Source organism: Haliaeetus albicilla, chromosome 10 (assembly GCF_947461875.1).
Source record: "Haliaeetus albicilla chromosome 10, bHalAlb1.1, whole genome shotgun sequence".
NCBI lineage: Eukaryota > Metazoa > Chordata > Aves > Accipitriformes > Accipitridae > Haliaeetus > Haliaeetus albicilla.
In genome coordinates this window covers 40,445,095-40,463,252 of record NC_091492.1, presented here as the reverse complement: position 1 = coordinate 40,463,252, position 18,158 = coordinate 40,445,095, and the positions used below count along the sequence as shown (strand labels likewise).

At 41.6% G+C, this 18,158-nt stretch overlaps 1 protein-coding gene across 2 annotated transcripts in view; it reads right to left on the bottom strand.

Moving 5' to 3' along the window:
* Positions 1-3,599: 3,599 nt before the first annotated feature.
* Positions 3,600-18,158, bottom strand: part of CIT (citron rho-interacting serine/threonine kinase) — a 73,516-nt gene continuing 58,957 nt past the window's right edge. The window contains exons 33-48 of one of the 2 annotated variants that reach the window (XM_069795275.1): positions 17,661-17,798; positions 17,204-17,384; positions 16,904-16,995; positions 16,504-16,608; positions 15,457-15,626; positions 14,379-14,459; positions 14,038-14,173; positions 12,605-12,744; positions 11,634-11,726; positions 9,542-9,650; positions 9,287-9,415; positions 8,358-8,438; positions 7,620-7,698; positions 7,305-7,487; positions 6,091-6,394; positions 3,600-5,582 (exon numbers count right to left, since the gene is read on the bottom strand). In XM_069795275.1, coding sequence (XP_069651376.1) covers positions 5,559-5,582; positions 6,091-6,394; positions 7,305-7,487; positions 7,620-7,698; positions 8,358-8,438; positions 9,287-9,415; positions 9,542-9,650; positions 11,634-11,726; positions 12,605-12,744; positions 14,038-14,173; positions 14,379-14,459; positions 15,457-15,626; positions 16,504-16,608; positions 16,904-16,995; positions 17,204-17,384; positions 17,661-17,798 — 2,045 coding nt within the window. In that variant the 3' untranslated portion in view covers positions 3,600-5,558. Of the gene's footprint in view, positions 5,583-6,090; positions 6,425-7,304; positions 7,488-7,619; positions 7,699-8,357; positions 8,439-9,286; positions 9,416-9,541; positions 9,651-11,633; positions 11,727-12,604; positions 12,745-14,037; positions 14,174-14,378; positions 14,460-15,456; positions 15,627-16,503; positions 16,609-16,903; positions 16,996-17,203; positions 17,385-17,660; positions 17,799-18,158 lie in introns of both variants that reach the window. The other variant, XM_069795276.1, reaches the window with a different exon arrangement.

Genomic DNA, 18,158 nt, shown 5'->3' with positions numbered 1-18,158 from the left:
GGAAGAACAATTGCGTAAAAAGCTCCAGCAGTCAGTTCCTTAGGGCTGAAAAACTTGGTATTGGTCTTAAGCCTCCCATTGGCTTCTCTCTGTTCCAGCCAGCCACTCTTCAAGCAGACGTTTTTCCCAAGCCTTTCTTCTTGACAGCGTGTGATTGCGGGTTGGATATGGTTTGTGGTGTCACAGGCAGGTGTATGGCGCTGGAGTAGGCTGTGCACCCTCTGTAATATTTATCGGCACCAGAAAATGCTGACTTACTTGTGAGGAGGTCAGGGAAGAGGCTGTGGGATTGGGGCTGGTAGCTGCAGAGCAGCACATGCTGCAGGGAGGCCTGTGGGCTTTGCTGGGGCCTGGGGAGGTAGAGGTTTCTTTTATCTTGAGCTGGTTGTGTCGGGGCAGTAAACAAAGGTGCATCAATAGCAGAGAAGGAAGAGTGGGTTGGAACAGTTCCAGTTAACTAATTCAACAGGATTGCCTTTTGTTGAAGTGTAAACTCACTCAGTCAAAACACCTGGATGTTCAAATGCAGAAGTATGTGCTGGCAGATCAGCGGGTGACCACAGCCATTCTTTGTCAGTTCCCTGCCTGATGATGCTGTCATTAAATAATGGCCTCTCCTTCCGTAATGGCGGCAGCAAAGGCGCACTAGTGCCTGATGTCTTGTAGCACAACAGAGCTGTTGCACGGAAGCGATGTGTTGGGGTCTCTGATGACAGGCTCTGCTGTCGGGTAATAGAAGCGGTCACGGTGCGTTGCCTGGTGAACTGAAGGAGGGCTGGCAGCCTGCAGCTTGAGGAGTGGTGGGCAAGGCTGTGCTCATGCCTTTGCTTGGTGGATACGGCGCAGCCAAGGGGTGTGCGCAGTGGGCTGGGAGCGCTTGGCCGGGCACCGTGGGCCAAGGCACCGGCGGTAAGTGCTCTGGGATCTCGTGATGGGGCTGAGCTGGGCGCTGCAGGATGCCAAATGCAGGTGACATGCTGTGGAAGCAAACTCGGTGAAGGCGTTTGTGCAGAACGGAGTCTGTTTGGTAGACTAAGCATCAGCAGCGGAGAGGCAAGTGTTGGAAGGAATTTTTTCAGCTGCGTTCAAAGAAAAGTAGATGTGAGAGTGTATTGGCAGACAGAAGTCATGCAGTGAGTCCTCTTAAATGCGCAGTGAGTCCTCTTAAATGCTTTTACTGCCAGCAGGGAAATGATACCACAAATTTCTCATTTGAATGACCTAGAATTTTTTTTTTTTATTTTGCTAGAAGAAGAGAGGACCTTAGAGGTAGCTTAGTAAGTTTGGTTTGTGGTTTGTTTTTTTCCTTCAGTTGCAAAACAAATTTTTCACAGGTCAAACACTAAAGCTGAAATGTTGCAAAATGGAGAACAGAAAGGAAGGTGAAAGTATGCTAGACTTACTTAACAGTATTTATGGACTCTGTCTCATTAGTTCTTGCTAAGCTTTGTGGATTTTTTTCCAATTACATATATGCATGACTCACTCCAGGCTTTTCATCAGTGCTGGTATGGTGGAACCACAGGACAGAACCAATTATTTTATAGAGAGCTTTTTTTTTTTTTTTTTTTTTTTTTAAATTTGCAGGCTATAGCCGTGTCTCAGATGGTAGAGCACTTGGTACCTGGTCTGCAGCCGGTGCTGCACCATTAGCTTTTGCAGCTCCAAAAAATCTTTGCTTGTTTGCCTCAGAAACCAGGGTGAAGTGGCCCAGGCTTTGTGACCTGCAAGCAGCCCCGCACATCACCTGAGGGCTTGCAAGAGTAATCGTGCCATAATCACCTCCACCTTCCTCTGCTCGTTTGGGTGAGTGAGCACAGCTGCCCTCAGGCCCAAGGACCTCTCCCAGACAGGGGCAGGGCAAGGTGATGGAGGTGTGGTGTTCCCCTGGCACCTATGGCCTCAAGGAACATCTCCCGGGAGCCATGGCCTTCCTCCAGGTAAGCTGCAGCAGCCCCCCAACTCCCTTTCTCTTCAGCAGGAGCATCTGCGGGAGGGCTGGCTCCTGCCAGGGCAGGGGGCTGATGAAGGAAGAGGTAGGCTGGTTAGTTTGTTTTTTTGCTGGGGGGGGGCGGTTTGGGGGGTGTGTGTGGGGGGGTCTTTTGGGGGTTTTTTGCTAGGTTGTTTTCTGCTTGACAGGTGAATGAATTAGATTAATCACACTGTGTTCCCTTATTGTAATGGGATGAATCAGATCCCTCCAAAGGCAAAAGCTGGATCAAGAGTTGGATTTATTAGCTCACTTACATTCCCCACCCACAGCTCCCAGTCTGTGCTGTTATGTTTATTCTTGGCTGTTGCTAGGAGAGCACATTTTTTTTAAGGTAGATGCAGAGACTTTTGTTATAGTCATTTTTTGGGACTCTTGAGTAAGCCGTTACGTTCTGTGTCTACAGCAGAAATAACAAGAGTTCCCTGCCCTCCCCGACCCCCTGAATTTCAGCACAGTGTGTGGTGGTCAAGCTGACTGTGGATTTGTGCAGGGTTCTTGGTAATCAAAAGGCTCAATAAATAATTTTTTTTTACTCCACCAGTTTCTGGATTATTTTAGTTTTGTTACAATTCTGATCATGCATCATAGGACTGCAACAATGAGCTTTAAATAAGTATTCTTTGTGCACAGTAAAATAGAAAGAAAGGAACATTTAACAAGTTAGCATTTCATCATATACATCAGATAGTAGGCACAATAGATAAATCAAGCAGCTTGGGTTTTATGTAGCGCATTTTCATGAAGAATGTCATGTAGACCAAAATGTAAGAGGAGCTATTAGTAACCCACCCCCACACCCTCCAACAAACCTTTTATTGGGGGTAAGGAGGTGGGTATGTGCACAGAACCAAAAACACTGAACAGTAGGAGGACAAATTAAGTTACTGTAGGCAGCAGTGTGAATATTAAAAACCTCTTCCTGTGAAAGAATACTTCAGACCCTGTAAAAACTGGTTCAGTTAAAAATAGATGTATTTACATTTAAGTCTGATCTAGCAAGTTTTCCCAGCAGGTGTATGTTAAGATGTACAGTAACTCTGCAGGTTGTACTCAATCTGACTTGATTTGTGAATGTTTTTTTTTTTTTTAAAGTTGCAGCTATTAGGCCTTAAAGCACCAGCATATTACAGCGGTGGGATGAGTAATTGTCTCCGTCTGCTTTGCTACCAGTACACTGCTGGGATAAATCCCAAACCTGTCATTAGATCACACTGTTGTTAATTAAGATGATGGTTTTTTCCAGCTCAAGATGTGTGGGTCATTTACCAGGGCAAGATTGTTTTCCCAGATACTCACACGTGTCTCACCTCTGCCCGTATCACTAGGGCAGAATTTAGCTGTAGGTGTTTGCAGCTGACTGCTGCTCTAGTAAAATATTTGGACAAATCCACCTGTTTTAGTTCACATGAACATGCTTTGTTTTTGTGAAGCCACTTATGCTACTTGTTCAGGGAATAACGACTATTAAAATGCTAAATATTGTTCAAGGTTAGCTCTTTGGTAAGCTTTGACACCTATAGATTACACAGCCTCTAATGCTGGGTGCAATGGTAGGATGGCTCAGTGTTACTCTATATAGAAGGAAGCGTTCATTTCACCATGCCAGTCAAGATAGTTATTTGTTTTATTTGGTTATTGTTCAACAACAAAGTTCAATACTTTCCAGGTGGAGCTTTGAACTGTCCCTCTGGTTCCCTCCCTTGTCAATAATAAAAAGGTAATGAAGAAAAATCCTGTACTTTTAGAGACCTAAAACCTCATTTATGCTAACAAGCTTCAATTGCAATTTAATGTTACAATATTTCTTCATGGGAGCGAGGAGGACTAAGCTGAGGCCCCTCCAGTGTCTGAAGATGGCTGTCCACAACCACCATTAAAACAAAAAGCTAGTGTTGAAAAACGCACAGTTTACAATAAAAAAGTAGAAACCAATTCAATTCCCTTTTGTTACGAATATAAAGTTTCTTGTAAATATGTACAGTCCTTTGAGCTATTTCTATAGCAGGAAGCATTTCACGAACAAGACAAGATATACACTTTCAGGACTCAACAAGCCCATTTCTGAGGTCTTGAAGATCTTCCATGAGATGCAAAGATTTAAAGACTGATCTCAGTGACCTTTCAAAATATCCAGACCAGGAGACAAAAACTTTCAGCAAGTTTCCTGCCAAATCATCTGACCTAAAATAACCTAACAGACGAGAACGGAATACAATATTCATGAAACTCGCCAAAGGACACTGACAAGGCATTTGAATTTTTATGGGTTTCTAGAACAGGTTAGCACAGGCTTGCGAGGGACTAGCAGAAGTTTAAGAGTGTGGCCAAGGGAAGACTGGATGCAGTTTTGCTCTTTCCAGTTGTAAAGAACATGGTTGTTCACTTAGAATGTTGCTATTGCAGATTGAATGGTCAAAACCTGCTTTGAAAATCATTTGCTCTCTGCTTCATGTTCACAGCAAAAGAGAATAGAAAGCAATAAATGGCTCGAGGTTAGATACGCAGAAGCAAAGGTGAAGGTGTGTTCAGTAACCGCTAAAGCTGTTCATTGTGAGTATCCTCTTGTGCCATGACATTTGGTTCTTATTGTACGACAAGTTACAGATCACGGGAAGAGCCAGGCCTGGGCTGCTCTTCTCTCTGGGGGATGCGAGACTGTCGGGACTACGGTGTCATTTCCGAAGGGACCGTGTTCAACGCTGAGAGGAGAACACAAGCGTGACTGTAATTCTTGTCATAGAATAAGGCTTGTTAACTCTTCGTTGCCAAATTTCCAGAGTATTTAACGGTTATTTTGCAGCGTAATCTAAAGGTTTCAGTTAATTTACAAGTGAGGTACAATACACTACTCAGCAAAGCAACCTAAAAGGAGAGAGCAGCCAGTGATGGTGCAGCAGCATGCAGTGAACTGTCATGCAGAAGACCTGGATAAAGTCTTACACCCCAGTAGCTTATAGGTAATGCACTTTGTCTCAGGGCCGGGCACATGGGATCGTTTAAAGCAGGGTTCTTCCCTCCCCATCAGAGCTGCTCTAGAGCAATTTTAGTGAGAACAAAATAACTTTCAGAAGTGGCAGGTGAACAGACTAATCAGAAGTAATTTTTCTTGTGTTCTGTAGAGAATATCCAATCACACCTTCTATTGAAAGACTCACTCACCTTGGCCCTTCTGGTTCCAGGCCACCAGGCATTCCCAGCGTGTTTCAGAACTATCATCAATTATCTGGTAAGGGGTGCTAACCACAGTAAAGACCTGGGGTGGGACTCTAGTCCCGTTTAATTTCCTTGATGAACTACTAGGGACTAAAGTGAATACAAAAAGTTCATGAACTGCTTGAAAGAGTAACAGTAGTACAAAGTGCAAAAACAGGAGTGCAGGAAAGTGCAGAGAAATTAACTGAGATGCGAACAATCTTCAAAAGCGTCACGTCTCCCAGTGCGGAGCGAGCTTTGGCCCAGGAATGCTGTTTTGGTAACTGGGCAGCAGACATATGGAGTGCATATACTCAGTGTATTTCCTTTTTTTTCCTGCAGGTCAAGATGAGTAACTTTGTCTAGCTGAGACTTACACCGAAGACTGGTCCCAGACCTGGCAGGGAAATAAAATGACAGTTACAAGTCGCACATATTTTTTTCTCACGTACGCACAGGTGCCAGCAGCAGTACATCACCTAACTACTGCTGCTACCGCTGAGTGCTGTATGCTTGCTTGCTTCTAGGTGGCATAATTCTTAAAGCACTGACAAAGGCAAGCACTGTCAGCATCACTCTGAACACAGCAGGCTCCCACATTCCTTCCTCCAGACATTGTCCCCCTTCGAGGTCTCAGCAACTTGACTTCTGTTGGTAAATGCACCTTTGCTTTCAGATCTGGAGGACTTTGTTCCGGAGTCAAGCTGCTTTTGCAGTTACAGAACTAGCACAAGGGAAGGTGTTCATAGGGCCAGTGAGTTACACCATACGTGCTCTGTTTCAATAGAAGTTGAGGGGCCGGGGGGTGAAGTTTGATTTGCTCTTGTACTTTACAGTACCACCAGCCCTTCTGCAGTACATGCCTTTTCCTGAGAACAGAAAAGTTCTCCAGGCTCCTGACTTACCTTATTGACTTGAGCAAGAGGAGTTCTGGCACCACTCACAGGCATTCGTCCTCGGCTGCTCTCTTCGAAGAGTCTTCCAGGGGACCTTTCTCTGCGGGTGCTCAGAAGCCGGCCTGGAGATTTCTCCCTCTCCAGCGGTCGCCCAGGTGACTTGTCCCTCCGCAGCTCTGTCCTTCCCTCGCGGTACCGATGTGGTGTGCTTGGTTCTCGAGGGTGGCTTGGACCTTCCGGTGGTCCTGGGCTTGATGCTACCCGCTTGGTTATGTGCTCGTTGTATGTGGGCGGACCTCTCTTGTTAGGGCTGCTGTCATTCAAAAATAATGGACGCGAACAGCTGAGCGACAAAAACCTCACGTTACATTTTCTTTTAGCAAAAAATGTAACTTTCCCCAAACACCCAGCAGTGTTTAGGTGAAAAAGCATCAGACCTCCCTGAGCCAAGATGAAAAGTGCAAAGATATTTTGATAGCTGAGTATTCATTACATTTGCCACACTAGTAAAGTGCCTTAATGAACTGCTAATGATGCAAGTCATGTCTCTCTAACGGGCCACAGAAGTACGCATTTTCATATACTTCAGCAGTATACTTTTCCATATAAAAGAAGTATGCTAGCATTTGATATATGCCTTTTCATATACAAAATTTTCAGTAGCTCCAGGATGTTCGGGCCAGGTTAGGATGAGGTACAAGCCTCAATTTCTCCGTTTCCAATGCACAGTGGCACTATCAACCGCAGTATTTATTCACCTGTCTGAAGTATTGCTGTTCTGCTGAACAGAACAAGATTGTATTGCAGCTTCCCAACGCCATCTCCCTAAGGCCTACTCATTATTTAAGAGGAAGGGGCTCTAGCTTTAGAGATTGTTACAGTCAATTGATGTTTAGTGTCATATCAATAGCATCTAAGCTCATCAAGCTTTGAAGTCACAGCTATAATGCAACATAAAAGTAAACCAGCTGAAGATCACAAAGCATTCGTGGAGATTACCCACATATTCCTACGGATTTAATGTTTCTTTGCCGTCTGGATTTTAAAACATCAGTGACTCTACTCCTTGTTCCATTGCAGCTGTACAGTAACTGGCTAATGCCAGCCTCTATCTCTACGTATAGAACAAGGGCATCCCACCACAACTTGGGGGGGAAAAGCCATCTGGAGCGAAGTTTGCGTACAAGATGCACAAGGACTGTAACATACTGACTTCATCATACCTGCGTGTAGCAGAAGATCCTCTGTGGTGCTGCTCATTGTTGGTCTCCTTCACTAGATTGCCCTTACAGCAAATCACCCTTAATTTGTCTTGGTAGGAGGAGGCCAAGTAGATAGCTCCAGAAGAAATTGCAGGCCCTAAATACCGTGGATTTGGTATCTCCAAGTGGGCTCGTGCAGGGGTTCTGGGTAAAAATTGCAGGAAAAAGTCTTTACAATGATGACACTGTACCTTTTCCTGGCAAGTACACAGATTCTTGCAGCAAATGCTGTTCAAAGTAATGGAAAGAGAACAGCTAACTTACTTACTTACTTACCCTAGAGAAGCTCGCGCCTGAATCTCAATCACTTCAAGGGAATTGAAGTGGGTCACAAACAGATAGGGCTCCCTGTAGGCTGAAGGAGCACCGCAAAGGCAGGAAAAACATAAAATAAAATTCTCTGTTAAAAACTTCTAAAAAGCATCAGTGAGCACAACAGAGCCTCACAGCCCCTGGGGAAAACTAAGGAAATATATTTTCTGTAATAAGACATAGACACTATTACTAAGCAGGGAGATGCAGCTTAAAGAATTGTCGCTTTGAAACTATCTGTATCTCAAGAATTTTACTAACCAAAGTATCATGAAAAAGGCATTAAAAACACACTATTAACTGAACAAAATCCCATTAGGTAGTTCAAAAGGCCTGAGGGAACCACACTGACATTATATATTCTTGACTATTTCAGAAACTTGCAAGCATCATCAAAAATTCCACTAGCCAGTTCAATCACTGCCAGACTAGGAACATTATACAACTTTGGTTTAGTTTTCCTCAAATTGTTTATACTTCAGAAGGTTTGACATTTGGATTTATAATAATCTTAGATCATGGGAAAATATCCATAGTTTCTGGGAGAATTGGGAGGGGGAAGAGGAAACAAAAGCACTGAGTGAAGAACACCTGTCCCACAAGGATGCTTCCTTTATATTTTTCAATATATGAAAATAATTTTCATATTCCATAATGTTTCAATAATTTCTATAATCCAAGTGAATGTCCCTCAACACCTACCAAAAGCTAAGGGCAAGCGATTCCATTTCAGGTCATCTGTCCTACTGCGTCTTCCATAGGAATCCACAAAGACACCAAACTCTGCCAAGAAAAGTAATGTCATGTCATGAGCACGCGCCTGAATTTTATTCATTTATTTTTGAAGGGACAACGGCAATTGACCCTCAGCTTTTTAGCAGGGACAGGGTGCTTACTATCTTGCAAATCCTAGTGTGCCGTGAATTACTCTAATTGACATTGAATTGGCTAGATGTACTTTCAGTACCAAAAGGTACTCTCTATACCAATTAAGGTAAGGTTGTTATTTAATCCACAGTTGGGAAGACTATGAGACTCCTACTGTTTGTTACTCACCCAAAATTACAGCTAGTGGGCTTTTGAAGACTTCCTGTGCATTTCCACGACACTATCCTAGAGGGCCAACAAAAGCAGCTATACAAGAAAATAACACCCTCTTATTTCATCACAAGAAGACTAAAAAGTCTCATCTGTCTGTATGGAAACCAGACAAGAAAGCCATAGTTTGAAAACCCCTTAACGTTTCATCAGGATAATCAAACACCTGTTTGCACCTAACATTGACTACAACCCCTTCCCTTCAGGCACACAAGCCTACGCATGGCACCTGATCCACAGGGACGGAGAACTTTTAAGCCAGAAGCAAGCTGACCAAACACACCTCAGCAGACTGGATCAGTAAGTGCTATTATTTTAGTGCCAATGCCCTGTGCATCTTAGTGTTTAAACCACCAGCCACAACTCTTCCACGGCTTTTAGATTCACAGACTTCAACAACTCTTCATTGCCAGGTACTAGAAAGTCAACTCTGTTCAGCTTTCGTTTACAACTGTACTTGGGTACATTCTGACTGTTCACGTACCAGAGAGCAGTTGTAGTGCAACAACTGTACAACCATGCCACACACTTACCATGGAAACATAGCAGATACTCCTCCCTCTGCCCTGTTGGGTTCACTTGGATGATACTGACTGGAAAACTGTTGGTAGAAGCAGCAAACACGGCAGAGGCCAAAGTGTGGTCATTTTTATCCAGAAACTCTGCAAAGAGAATGGAGAAAAACAGCTTGATCACTAACAACTTTTTTTCCTAAACTGCTTTAGAAAAAGTCCTACCAAAAGAATCTGTGGAGCGACTTGGTGCATTCCTCAGGAAATGTCTCCTACCTTCCAGCGTATACTGCTTCATCTCAATTTCATAGAACTTGTTGGTTCCAATGATGATGCTGTAAGTGGTCAAATGGATGCAGCTGCAAGGCTCAGAGGTTTCAATCTCCTGGAAAAGAGGGAAGTATGGACCAATATTAGTTCCCTGTAACAGTTTACAGATTTTGCTTATTCTGGAACATTATATATTGCCACATTTATTTTTATAAAAGGGAGAGATGGCAACCTCAAAGTTACTAACAGTCTCTCAAAAGCATATGGAAAAGTACTCTTGCTAGAAGAAGTAGTTTTGTTTTGTTGGAGGTGACGCTTGAATATAGACTCGCATACCAACTCAACTCCAGGTGCTAACCCCAATAAGAACCTCTTCCTTTTGGAAGAATATGCTATTCTGGAAGATATTCTTCTGCTCTGTAGCTCAGTTGTCTGGAGCAGTAGGGAGTGGCTCCCTACTTACAATAGGTCACAGCCACGTCAATGACTGCATGTCTGAACAGTGTCTGGAGATGACATAAGACCAGGACTGAGCAGTTAGGGTTGAACGACAGACTTGTCACTAAGAAGTCTATCAGTCAAAACCACCCCAGCTCCAGAGTAGCTGTTCTAGAACAATCACTTCCAAGCCTGGAAGTCACCAGGAATCAGGGCAGCTGCTAGAAAGGCAGACAGAAGATCCTAAGACAACTGCAGCAGGATTGACCCCAGTCAAGTCCCAAACTCTTTATAACCCACGGAGCAAAACTCTTGTCAGTAGGCTTATCCATCACTCTGATTCTCCCAACAGAAAGTATCAGCTTGCTAAAGCATCTCTGCTGTTAACACTTAAGAAATTATCTTGATGGCTCTTTAAGCAAAAGGAAGACAAACATACACAATCTTCCATCCTTCTTGGTACAATGTAATACAGATATGTCCACCAAGATTTGCATTGTGATCGAACAGCTAGGATAGCTCTGCAGGTTAGCCTGAAACAACACGCAGATGCCCAGATCTTCTGAGGACAAGATTCCTTGCATCATTCCTAGTTTATCTGGAAGTTTAGTTGGCAGAACAGAAGAGCATATTCTGGGCTTGCTGCCATCTTGTTAGGATCTAAATTCAGTTGTCTGGATTAGTGAAGATAAGGAAAACCTGCCTTCTAAATCACGCCTTTGCATGTTTTGTACGTGATCCCTTGTCAAGGCACTTGGGACTATGGAGGTGAATGGCAGCACGAACAGAGGATGGTGACTGTACATCTTCAGTGTTTCCTGCCGGCTGCTGCTCCATTCTGAGCAAGAGTTGATATCAGCTGAAATGCTTGTAGATGTTCCAGGTTTGCTGGCATCCACATTGTTTGTGCCAAGATCTTCTCCATCAAACATGTCTTTACTTCCAGGGAGGCCAGCATCTGAATTACTGTGCCGACTCTGCTTCCTCACAGTGGTGCCAGTGTAGCACTCAGTGGAGATAAAAGCCTCAGTCAAGCTGTAAATTGAACTGGTGCCTTCAAAGTAATCTGCAGAAGCTCACAGGGATATGTAGTTTGACCTGAACATCCCTTAATTTGTGAATTGGAAAGGACATGAGTTTCTGGGAACCAGCCCATTTTAAGGAGGGCAGTGTTTAAACTCTGTTCTGAGGAGAGATCCCTATTATTTTTTTTTTTTCTGGATCTGTATGATATAAATACCCTTTGATTTTCACTGGTACAGTAAACAAATTCAGATACCCACTGCTTCCTTAATTGCAAAGAAGAGAGAAGTCATTTGTTATGGATTTCTCCAAAGACAACAGAGGTGAGGGAACGCTGCTGGATAATTAAGAAGAAAGCCTTTTTTGGGCAAATAAGTGAGGATATGATTACAGCTGAGTCCAGTTTCTCAAAAAAAATCACAGTTCTGTTCTGCATCTCTCCAGATATGCCAACTCTTATTAAAGGAAATTGCTGCCTACTCCAATTTTAGTCAGTGCACATTGCAATTTGTTATCATTTTAGCTGGCAAACAAATGTTCTTATGCGTGCAAAAAGGTTTAAGATGTTTGCTCCAAAGCAAAGTCTTAGTGCAATACGTGAATTACCTTAGCTACGGACAGGAATTACTAAGCTTACCTTTCTGATACAAAACTTGCTCAAGCTCTCATTGTATCGCAGAACAACCACTTTACTGGGCATGGCTGCACAGATACAAAGACCATTCTCAACCTGTGAGGAAGATTACAAGCATAGTTCAAGACGGTAATACAGAGTAAATTCCAATGCTGAGCATGTGAAACAGATCTGAGTACCTCTTGCCACAGAAATAACTTTGCAGAGATAAGCAAGTACATTTCTAATAGGGTAGTTATTGTGAATTAGTGAAATAATGAAAAGCCTCTTCACATTCTCAGAAAAGAATGTGAATTTGAACTGCTTCTATGATTTCTTTTATACTTGAAAGAAGTTAATAAAAAAATCAGGTTTTCCACAGAAAAATGTTTCATTGAAAGGGATAAGAAATTCAAATAGGTTAGGTCTAAATTTTAACCCCTGAAACGTTATCTTAAAAATCACTTTGAAATGAATGACGTTCACCTTGTTATCAAAGTAGTCCATAGAAGTAATTGTTAATGAGAATTTTTGCTGTGGCTAAATGTTCCATACTAAACCTGGGAATTAATGTAAATATCAAGAGTTACCAAGTGACGCAAACACCTAAGTAAATTTGCTAGCCTGGAAACTGTTACATGACATTCAAGAACAAACAGTGGATGGAATTCACTAATTATAAATCTCAAAATGGAAGTCAACTGTGAGGAGGCAGTTATGCTATGCTATGCTGTATTTCTTAATATGTACCAGTTTAGGCTATACCATCATGTCATCCTGACTGAATTTATTCATATTAGTAGTAGATCCTTGATACTGTCTCCAGCTCAGCCTCTCTTCAGCCCCTATACTCCTCCTCTTTGAAGAAAAAAGATTTAAAACAAGAATATAGACCTTGGATTTGTTGCCAGTGAAATAAAGACGCTGATTTGATTAATATTAAACTCAGTGCAGTCTAAAGGGTGGTCTGGGTGCACAAGGCAGCTGTATCCTACCTTGCCAGCAGCAAAAAGGTGACATCCTTTGACAGCCTCAAAGACGTTTGGTGAGATATCAGGCTGAGCTGGGAGGTGAGACTGGGCTAGAGATTGCTTCACTTTCTTTACATCAACAAGACACAGAGCCCTTTCTTCTCCTGGAAACAAAAATGGTTATGTTTCATCAAAGGAAAACTCCCTATTCTCTACAAAAGTCTGTTCTGTTACCTAAGCAGCAGCTTGTCACTACAGGCTGTTACTGTGGTAACAGTCACAATGTACCACATAGAATTCATTCCATTATTATTCCTATTAAAAGTGAAATGGAAAACTTACAAAAACCCAACCGTACAACAGGCAGTAAATCGACTGGAAGAACAACCATTCTCTCCATGGATTATTAGTGTTGCTAAGGTCTAGTAGATCACAGTAACAGTGGCCTCATTAGGACACTATTCAAAATTAGCCAGGAAGTTTTATTTTACCCTTCAGAACTTCTTAAAGTAAAAGGTGCTTTAGCCTCTCTGTGCCAACAGAACCGGCAATGGATTTCCAAGAAGTGCCCTAATAAATTGCATTATAGACCAAGCCCAATTCCTCTCAGAAGTCTAGCAATACAGTAACATAGCCTTCTCCTCATTTTGTGTGAGATTTCCTTTTTCCAATCGCTTTTTTCTCTACCACCCTGAAACAAATAAAGCATGGACAGCTTAAATCTTCACAAGGGGAAAAATGCAGAACAAACAGAACAAGAGAGAGAATTTGTTTTTCATTCACTACAAATGTCATATAGACACTTGATAATTTGGGCTTTCAGATGAAGATAGGCCCTAACGTTCAGCATGCCTGCATCGGTGTAGGAAAGATTATCTCTGGAAAACCACAGATGAAGAGATTAAAGCTGGTGTTCCTTTCATAAGGGAATAGTAAACAAACCATAAAAGAAGTCCCAATTTTGTTACATGGATTAGCATTTAGAGCAAGAGAGGTTAAGAGTTGTTGGCCCTAGGCCACAGTAATCACACTGTGGTCCTCAAATGGTTAACTACATTAAAAAGAAAGGTTATATAGTGATTAGGAAGAGATATGCTCACTGATCAGCTCAACACTTTTTAAATTGAACTTAAAATGACGACTAACCCCTAAGCTGGAAATGTTTTGTCTCTGGTTCCTCTCTCCCTCAGCTTTGGAAACTGAGAAATCAATGTCTCGTGAAGGTTTAACTGAGCCTTCGTTCACATATTCATTTACAAGAAAGCCTCAGACAATACTGTGTTAACCACAGTAATTGATTCCTGATAAATATAGGGATTAAAAAAAAAAAAAAAAAGAAAAAAGTCTGTAATGAACCTAAAGGAAAGCCCAACCCTTTGGCACCGCAGCACTCCTAGCAGTACACAGCAATTACCATATATTTACTGCAGGACAAATGGTAACATATAGCCCCCTACCTGCTATCATGAGTAGCTTCTCCAGATCCTTGATGAGGTGAATTTGGAAGACAGCACCCATTCCTGGGATGTGCGTTAAGGAATTCTTCAGTACATTCAGGGCATAGAGACCTTCTTCTGCACCCACCAGTACTACCTACAGTGACCACAGGAAAAAAAAATAGCACCACGAGGAGAACAAGGAATGCTCTGAGAGCAAACTTGGATGATACTGTTTACCAGTGAAGAGAAAAAAACAAAACAACAAACAAGTATGTAATTACACATATTGCTGTTAAGACACCGTTTCCATGAATAAAACGTCCGATACTCAGAAAGGCCCAACTGAACATGATCATTACCTGGTCACTGAAGGGCATTGTGCAATTTATATCCAAACGGTCTTCACCCTCTAGCTTCAGCAGGGAGTTTCCAAGCAATTTCTGCAAATGACAAAAAGATTTTTTTTTGTTGTTGAGTTAATCTTTATCTCTTTCTCTACTAGTATTTTAACAATCTAAGGTCATAATTTCAGACAGACAAAAAGCTTGGCACAGATTTCTTTTTCTCAGAAAACTGAAAGCTGCAGGGATACCTCCTACAAAAGAATTAGTAAACTTTTATCTACCTGAAACACAGTTAGGCAAACCGATCACAATTAACCTAAACTCAGACGGAATCTATTGTTGTCCCTGTCCTTTCAATTTCCCCTGATCTCCTGCAATGGAGCCGTGAAATTTTCCTAGGGGAAAGATTAAAAAAAAGTCCAGATGTTGGTGGGAGCATGTATTTTTCTCAGAGACAAAGGGAATGCTAGCATGAAAAAAGAGATGATTTCCTGCTAGTCAGATATTCCCTACCTCCAGAGCTAACACTCTAATATGCAATGCCATAGAATCAAACCTCCCTTTATCAGAAAATAGTTATCTGTGCAACAATGATGAAAAAGGCTATCCAAAACCAAAACAAATTCATTTAACCTCTTATTCTTATCAGGAATAAAACTTAAACTAAAAACCATACACACACGCCCCTCTCCCCCCCAAGAAACAAAAAAAACCCAGCTCTGTAAGAACGGCACAGGAGGGAGCTTTTTGCTTGTTTCTTTCTTTTAAAGTTTGCTCGTTCCATGTGGTACATTATGAGGTTGGATTTAAACCATGTCCTAACTGCTCTTTCTTCCTTTTCTGTTTGCTGGAATTACAGAGATATAATTTTGGGATCCTCTTACTACACTCCCCAAGTCTAAAGGAGGGTATTGTAACATAAAGCATCAGTCTTGCAATGAACTAGTTCCTGGTACTCATCTTGTACATCATGAGGCAGAAGTAACAACTTACCTTCAGTTAAACCTCAGTATGTCAAATACCGAAAAAATATTTTTCAAAACTCTGCTCCCTCCCAGAATATTTTATTATTAAATGAAACTTTTATACTCACAGCATCAGCCTCAGCTTTTTCTCTGGAAACTCTCCCACCTGCCACTATTGATTCCAGTGCTGTGACCCAGCGCTGTTTGTCAGGGAAGCTGGGTGCTAACAGGTAGAGTGTTCTACCAGGCCAGCAAGTGGTGTGTGGATGAGACTCCAATTTTAGGATATATGGCACATCTGAGATGTTATATAGATAGAATAAGACTTAGATTAGTTTTTGGAATATTGTCAGTGGACTTAAAATCAACACCTTTCAGCCTCATTGGAGAGAAGTTGTATTTATCATGACGTGTTACCATGGCAATTTATACATAGATTTCTCCTTTACAGGTCCTGCACAGGCTAGCTACTTAAAGCTAAATATTAGCTGGGTGTATGCAATCCATACATACAATGCTGTCTTTACTAAATAAAAATAATTTCTTGCCTTTTAGTCAAAGGAGAAAGGAATTCCATTGTGAAAAAAAGCACAAAAACAGCCACTTGACTAAAGTTTTCCCTGTACTGTTCAAGAAAAATCTGTAAAAATTGGTTATGGAAACCTTTGTTTTTAACAATCTGTATCCTTTAATGTTAAAGTCAACACATACATAATCTTTTCATCAGTTCTATTCAGTACATACAAATCAAAACATCAACATTTTTTTCATAATAAGAGACTGTATACACCCCACAGCATTTCTAAGTTAACGACTTTCTAGTTAGAGCACAATGGTGGCATGAAATACGACACTTCACACTTGAGAGAGCATTGAGAGAAGAAATTTAAATAAACCAAGTGCTTTTAAATATGTTACAAAACTCTTAAAATTTACTTCCATTTGGCTTGATGATTATATTATTCACAGTTCAACTACCATGACAGAAGCAACAGCCTATGTGTAACTAAATCTAGATGACTGACCTATTCATGTAATTCAAATAGAGGTAACCTCAAAATTACACAGTTACAGGATGAAAGTTAAAGGGAGAAAATCCTGCTCAGCCAAACAGAATGCCAACTGATGGCAAGCCAGATGAAATCCGTTTGACCTCATCTACATAAGATTCTCACCTGTCTTTGCTGTATTGGTAAGTTCAGTAGCTCCTACAGCTCCATGAACAGTTACATCACCGTCAGGAAGGCAGAGCTCAAATTCCTCCAGAGGCCTCTGTCCAGCTGCAGGGAGAATGAGCAGACAGATTAAGAAAGAACAAACTAGTAAATAGCAAGAAAATAATTGTGATAGCAAAGTGGAGTGGATACACACAGGATGTTTCACAGCTGGGTTATTATGACATGCCAGCTAATAAAACTGTTAAGGATCTAGAAAAACAACGGTATTGCCTTATTACAGAAAATTTAGCTAAATTAGGTATGGCCACAGCAAACAGTAACAACCTTTAAGCCTCTCAACTCGCCAAACAGTAGCTGAAGGTTAAAAAAAGTGTTCTTCCTAGAAATGCTAAGTTACCTTCTCTTGCTTCTGCATCATAAATGAGCACTTTCGTTCCTTCCAGGACAATATACTTCCTGTCCCAGCCCTGTTGCCCACGTTTATTATTCCTGAAGAAAATAAGCACAAAGCCATGTTGGATTTTCTGCTTGGATTCTGAATAAAACAAGCATGCAACTCCTAGAAAGACGAATTTCAGTGGTAGTAAGTAATTATAATGGACATGTACCGATTATCACATTGTAAGAGCCAGGATAATATAAGGAACTGTTCCAAATATTTCAGCACCTGATATGGCACCAAGATTCATGTTTATACCTTGGCACTTTCATCCATCCTTCAAGACGCAGACTGCTGCTTGGCTCCTTCAGCTGCAGACCGGGAGAATTCATTTTATCCCGGCAGAATGCCTCAGAGAAGTGCGTGGCATATTCTGCTGGCAGTCCACAAGTAGCTGGCAAGCAAGTTGAGCATTTTGGGTGACACATCACCTGGCATTCTGACAAAAGGACAGAGAAAAACTTCTGTTAAATGACAAAAAAATCATGACACAGCTGTCTCAACTTCTAACGCACAAGCCCCAGCTTCTCCAAGAACCTCCTTCTACTCTAAACCATCAGGTGTTTTCTAATGTAGAATGTTTGCGCCAACTAGTTTCCAAGTCTTCATACTTGGTCCTTTCTTCAGCTTTCACTGAAAATCTGTTCTTGGCGGCTGATGCTTTTTCATTCTACTGTCCAGTTACACTTTATTTATGTACACACTCTGCTCTTACCAAGACATTTAGATGCTTGCCGTCCAAAGTGCACAGTATCCAGACACACCGCACATTTTGTTGCTCTCATATTTAGCCCCACGTTAAAACGATGTGGGATATTATGATGCATTCGCTCTTTCAGGCGTCGGCTGTACTCTGAAAGGTACAAAATTTATTATCGGGATGAAAACTGATAGGGGTGAAAATTATAGTAGGTTTTGGCATTTTAAGTCCCAGGTAATAAAAAGCGACTACATATCTCTATCAAAGCCCTCCTGAAAGTAGACACTATTTTCCTTTGCAATCTGCAAATCTTAAGCTACATTATCACCTCAGTAATTACCTTATACAGATGCACAGAATGTGCCGCTTGAGAACAGACTGTAGAACTGAAGTGGCTAATGTTTGGTGTAGCAAGATTATGTCAATCAAACCATCTAAATTTCAAGTCTGCACTGAGCTCCAATTCTTACAATGTGCTAAACTAATCTCTCAATTTTGCTTGTAGCTAACAAA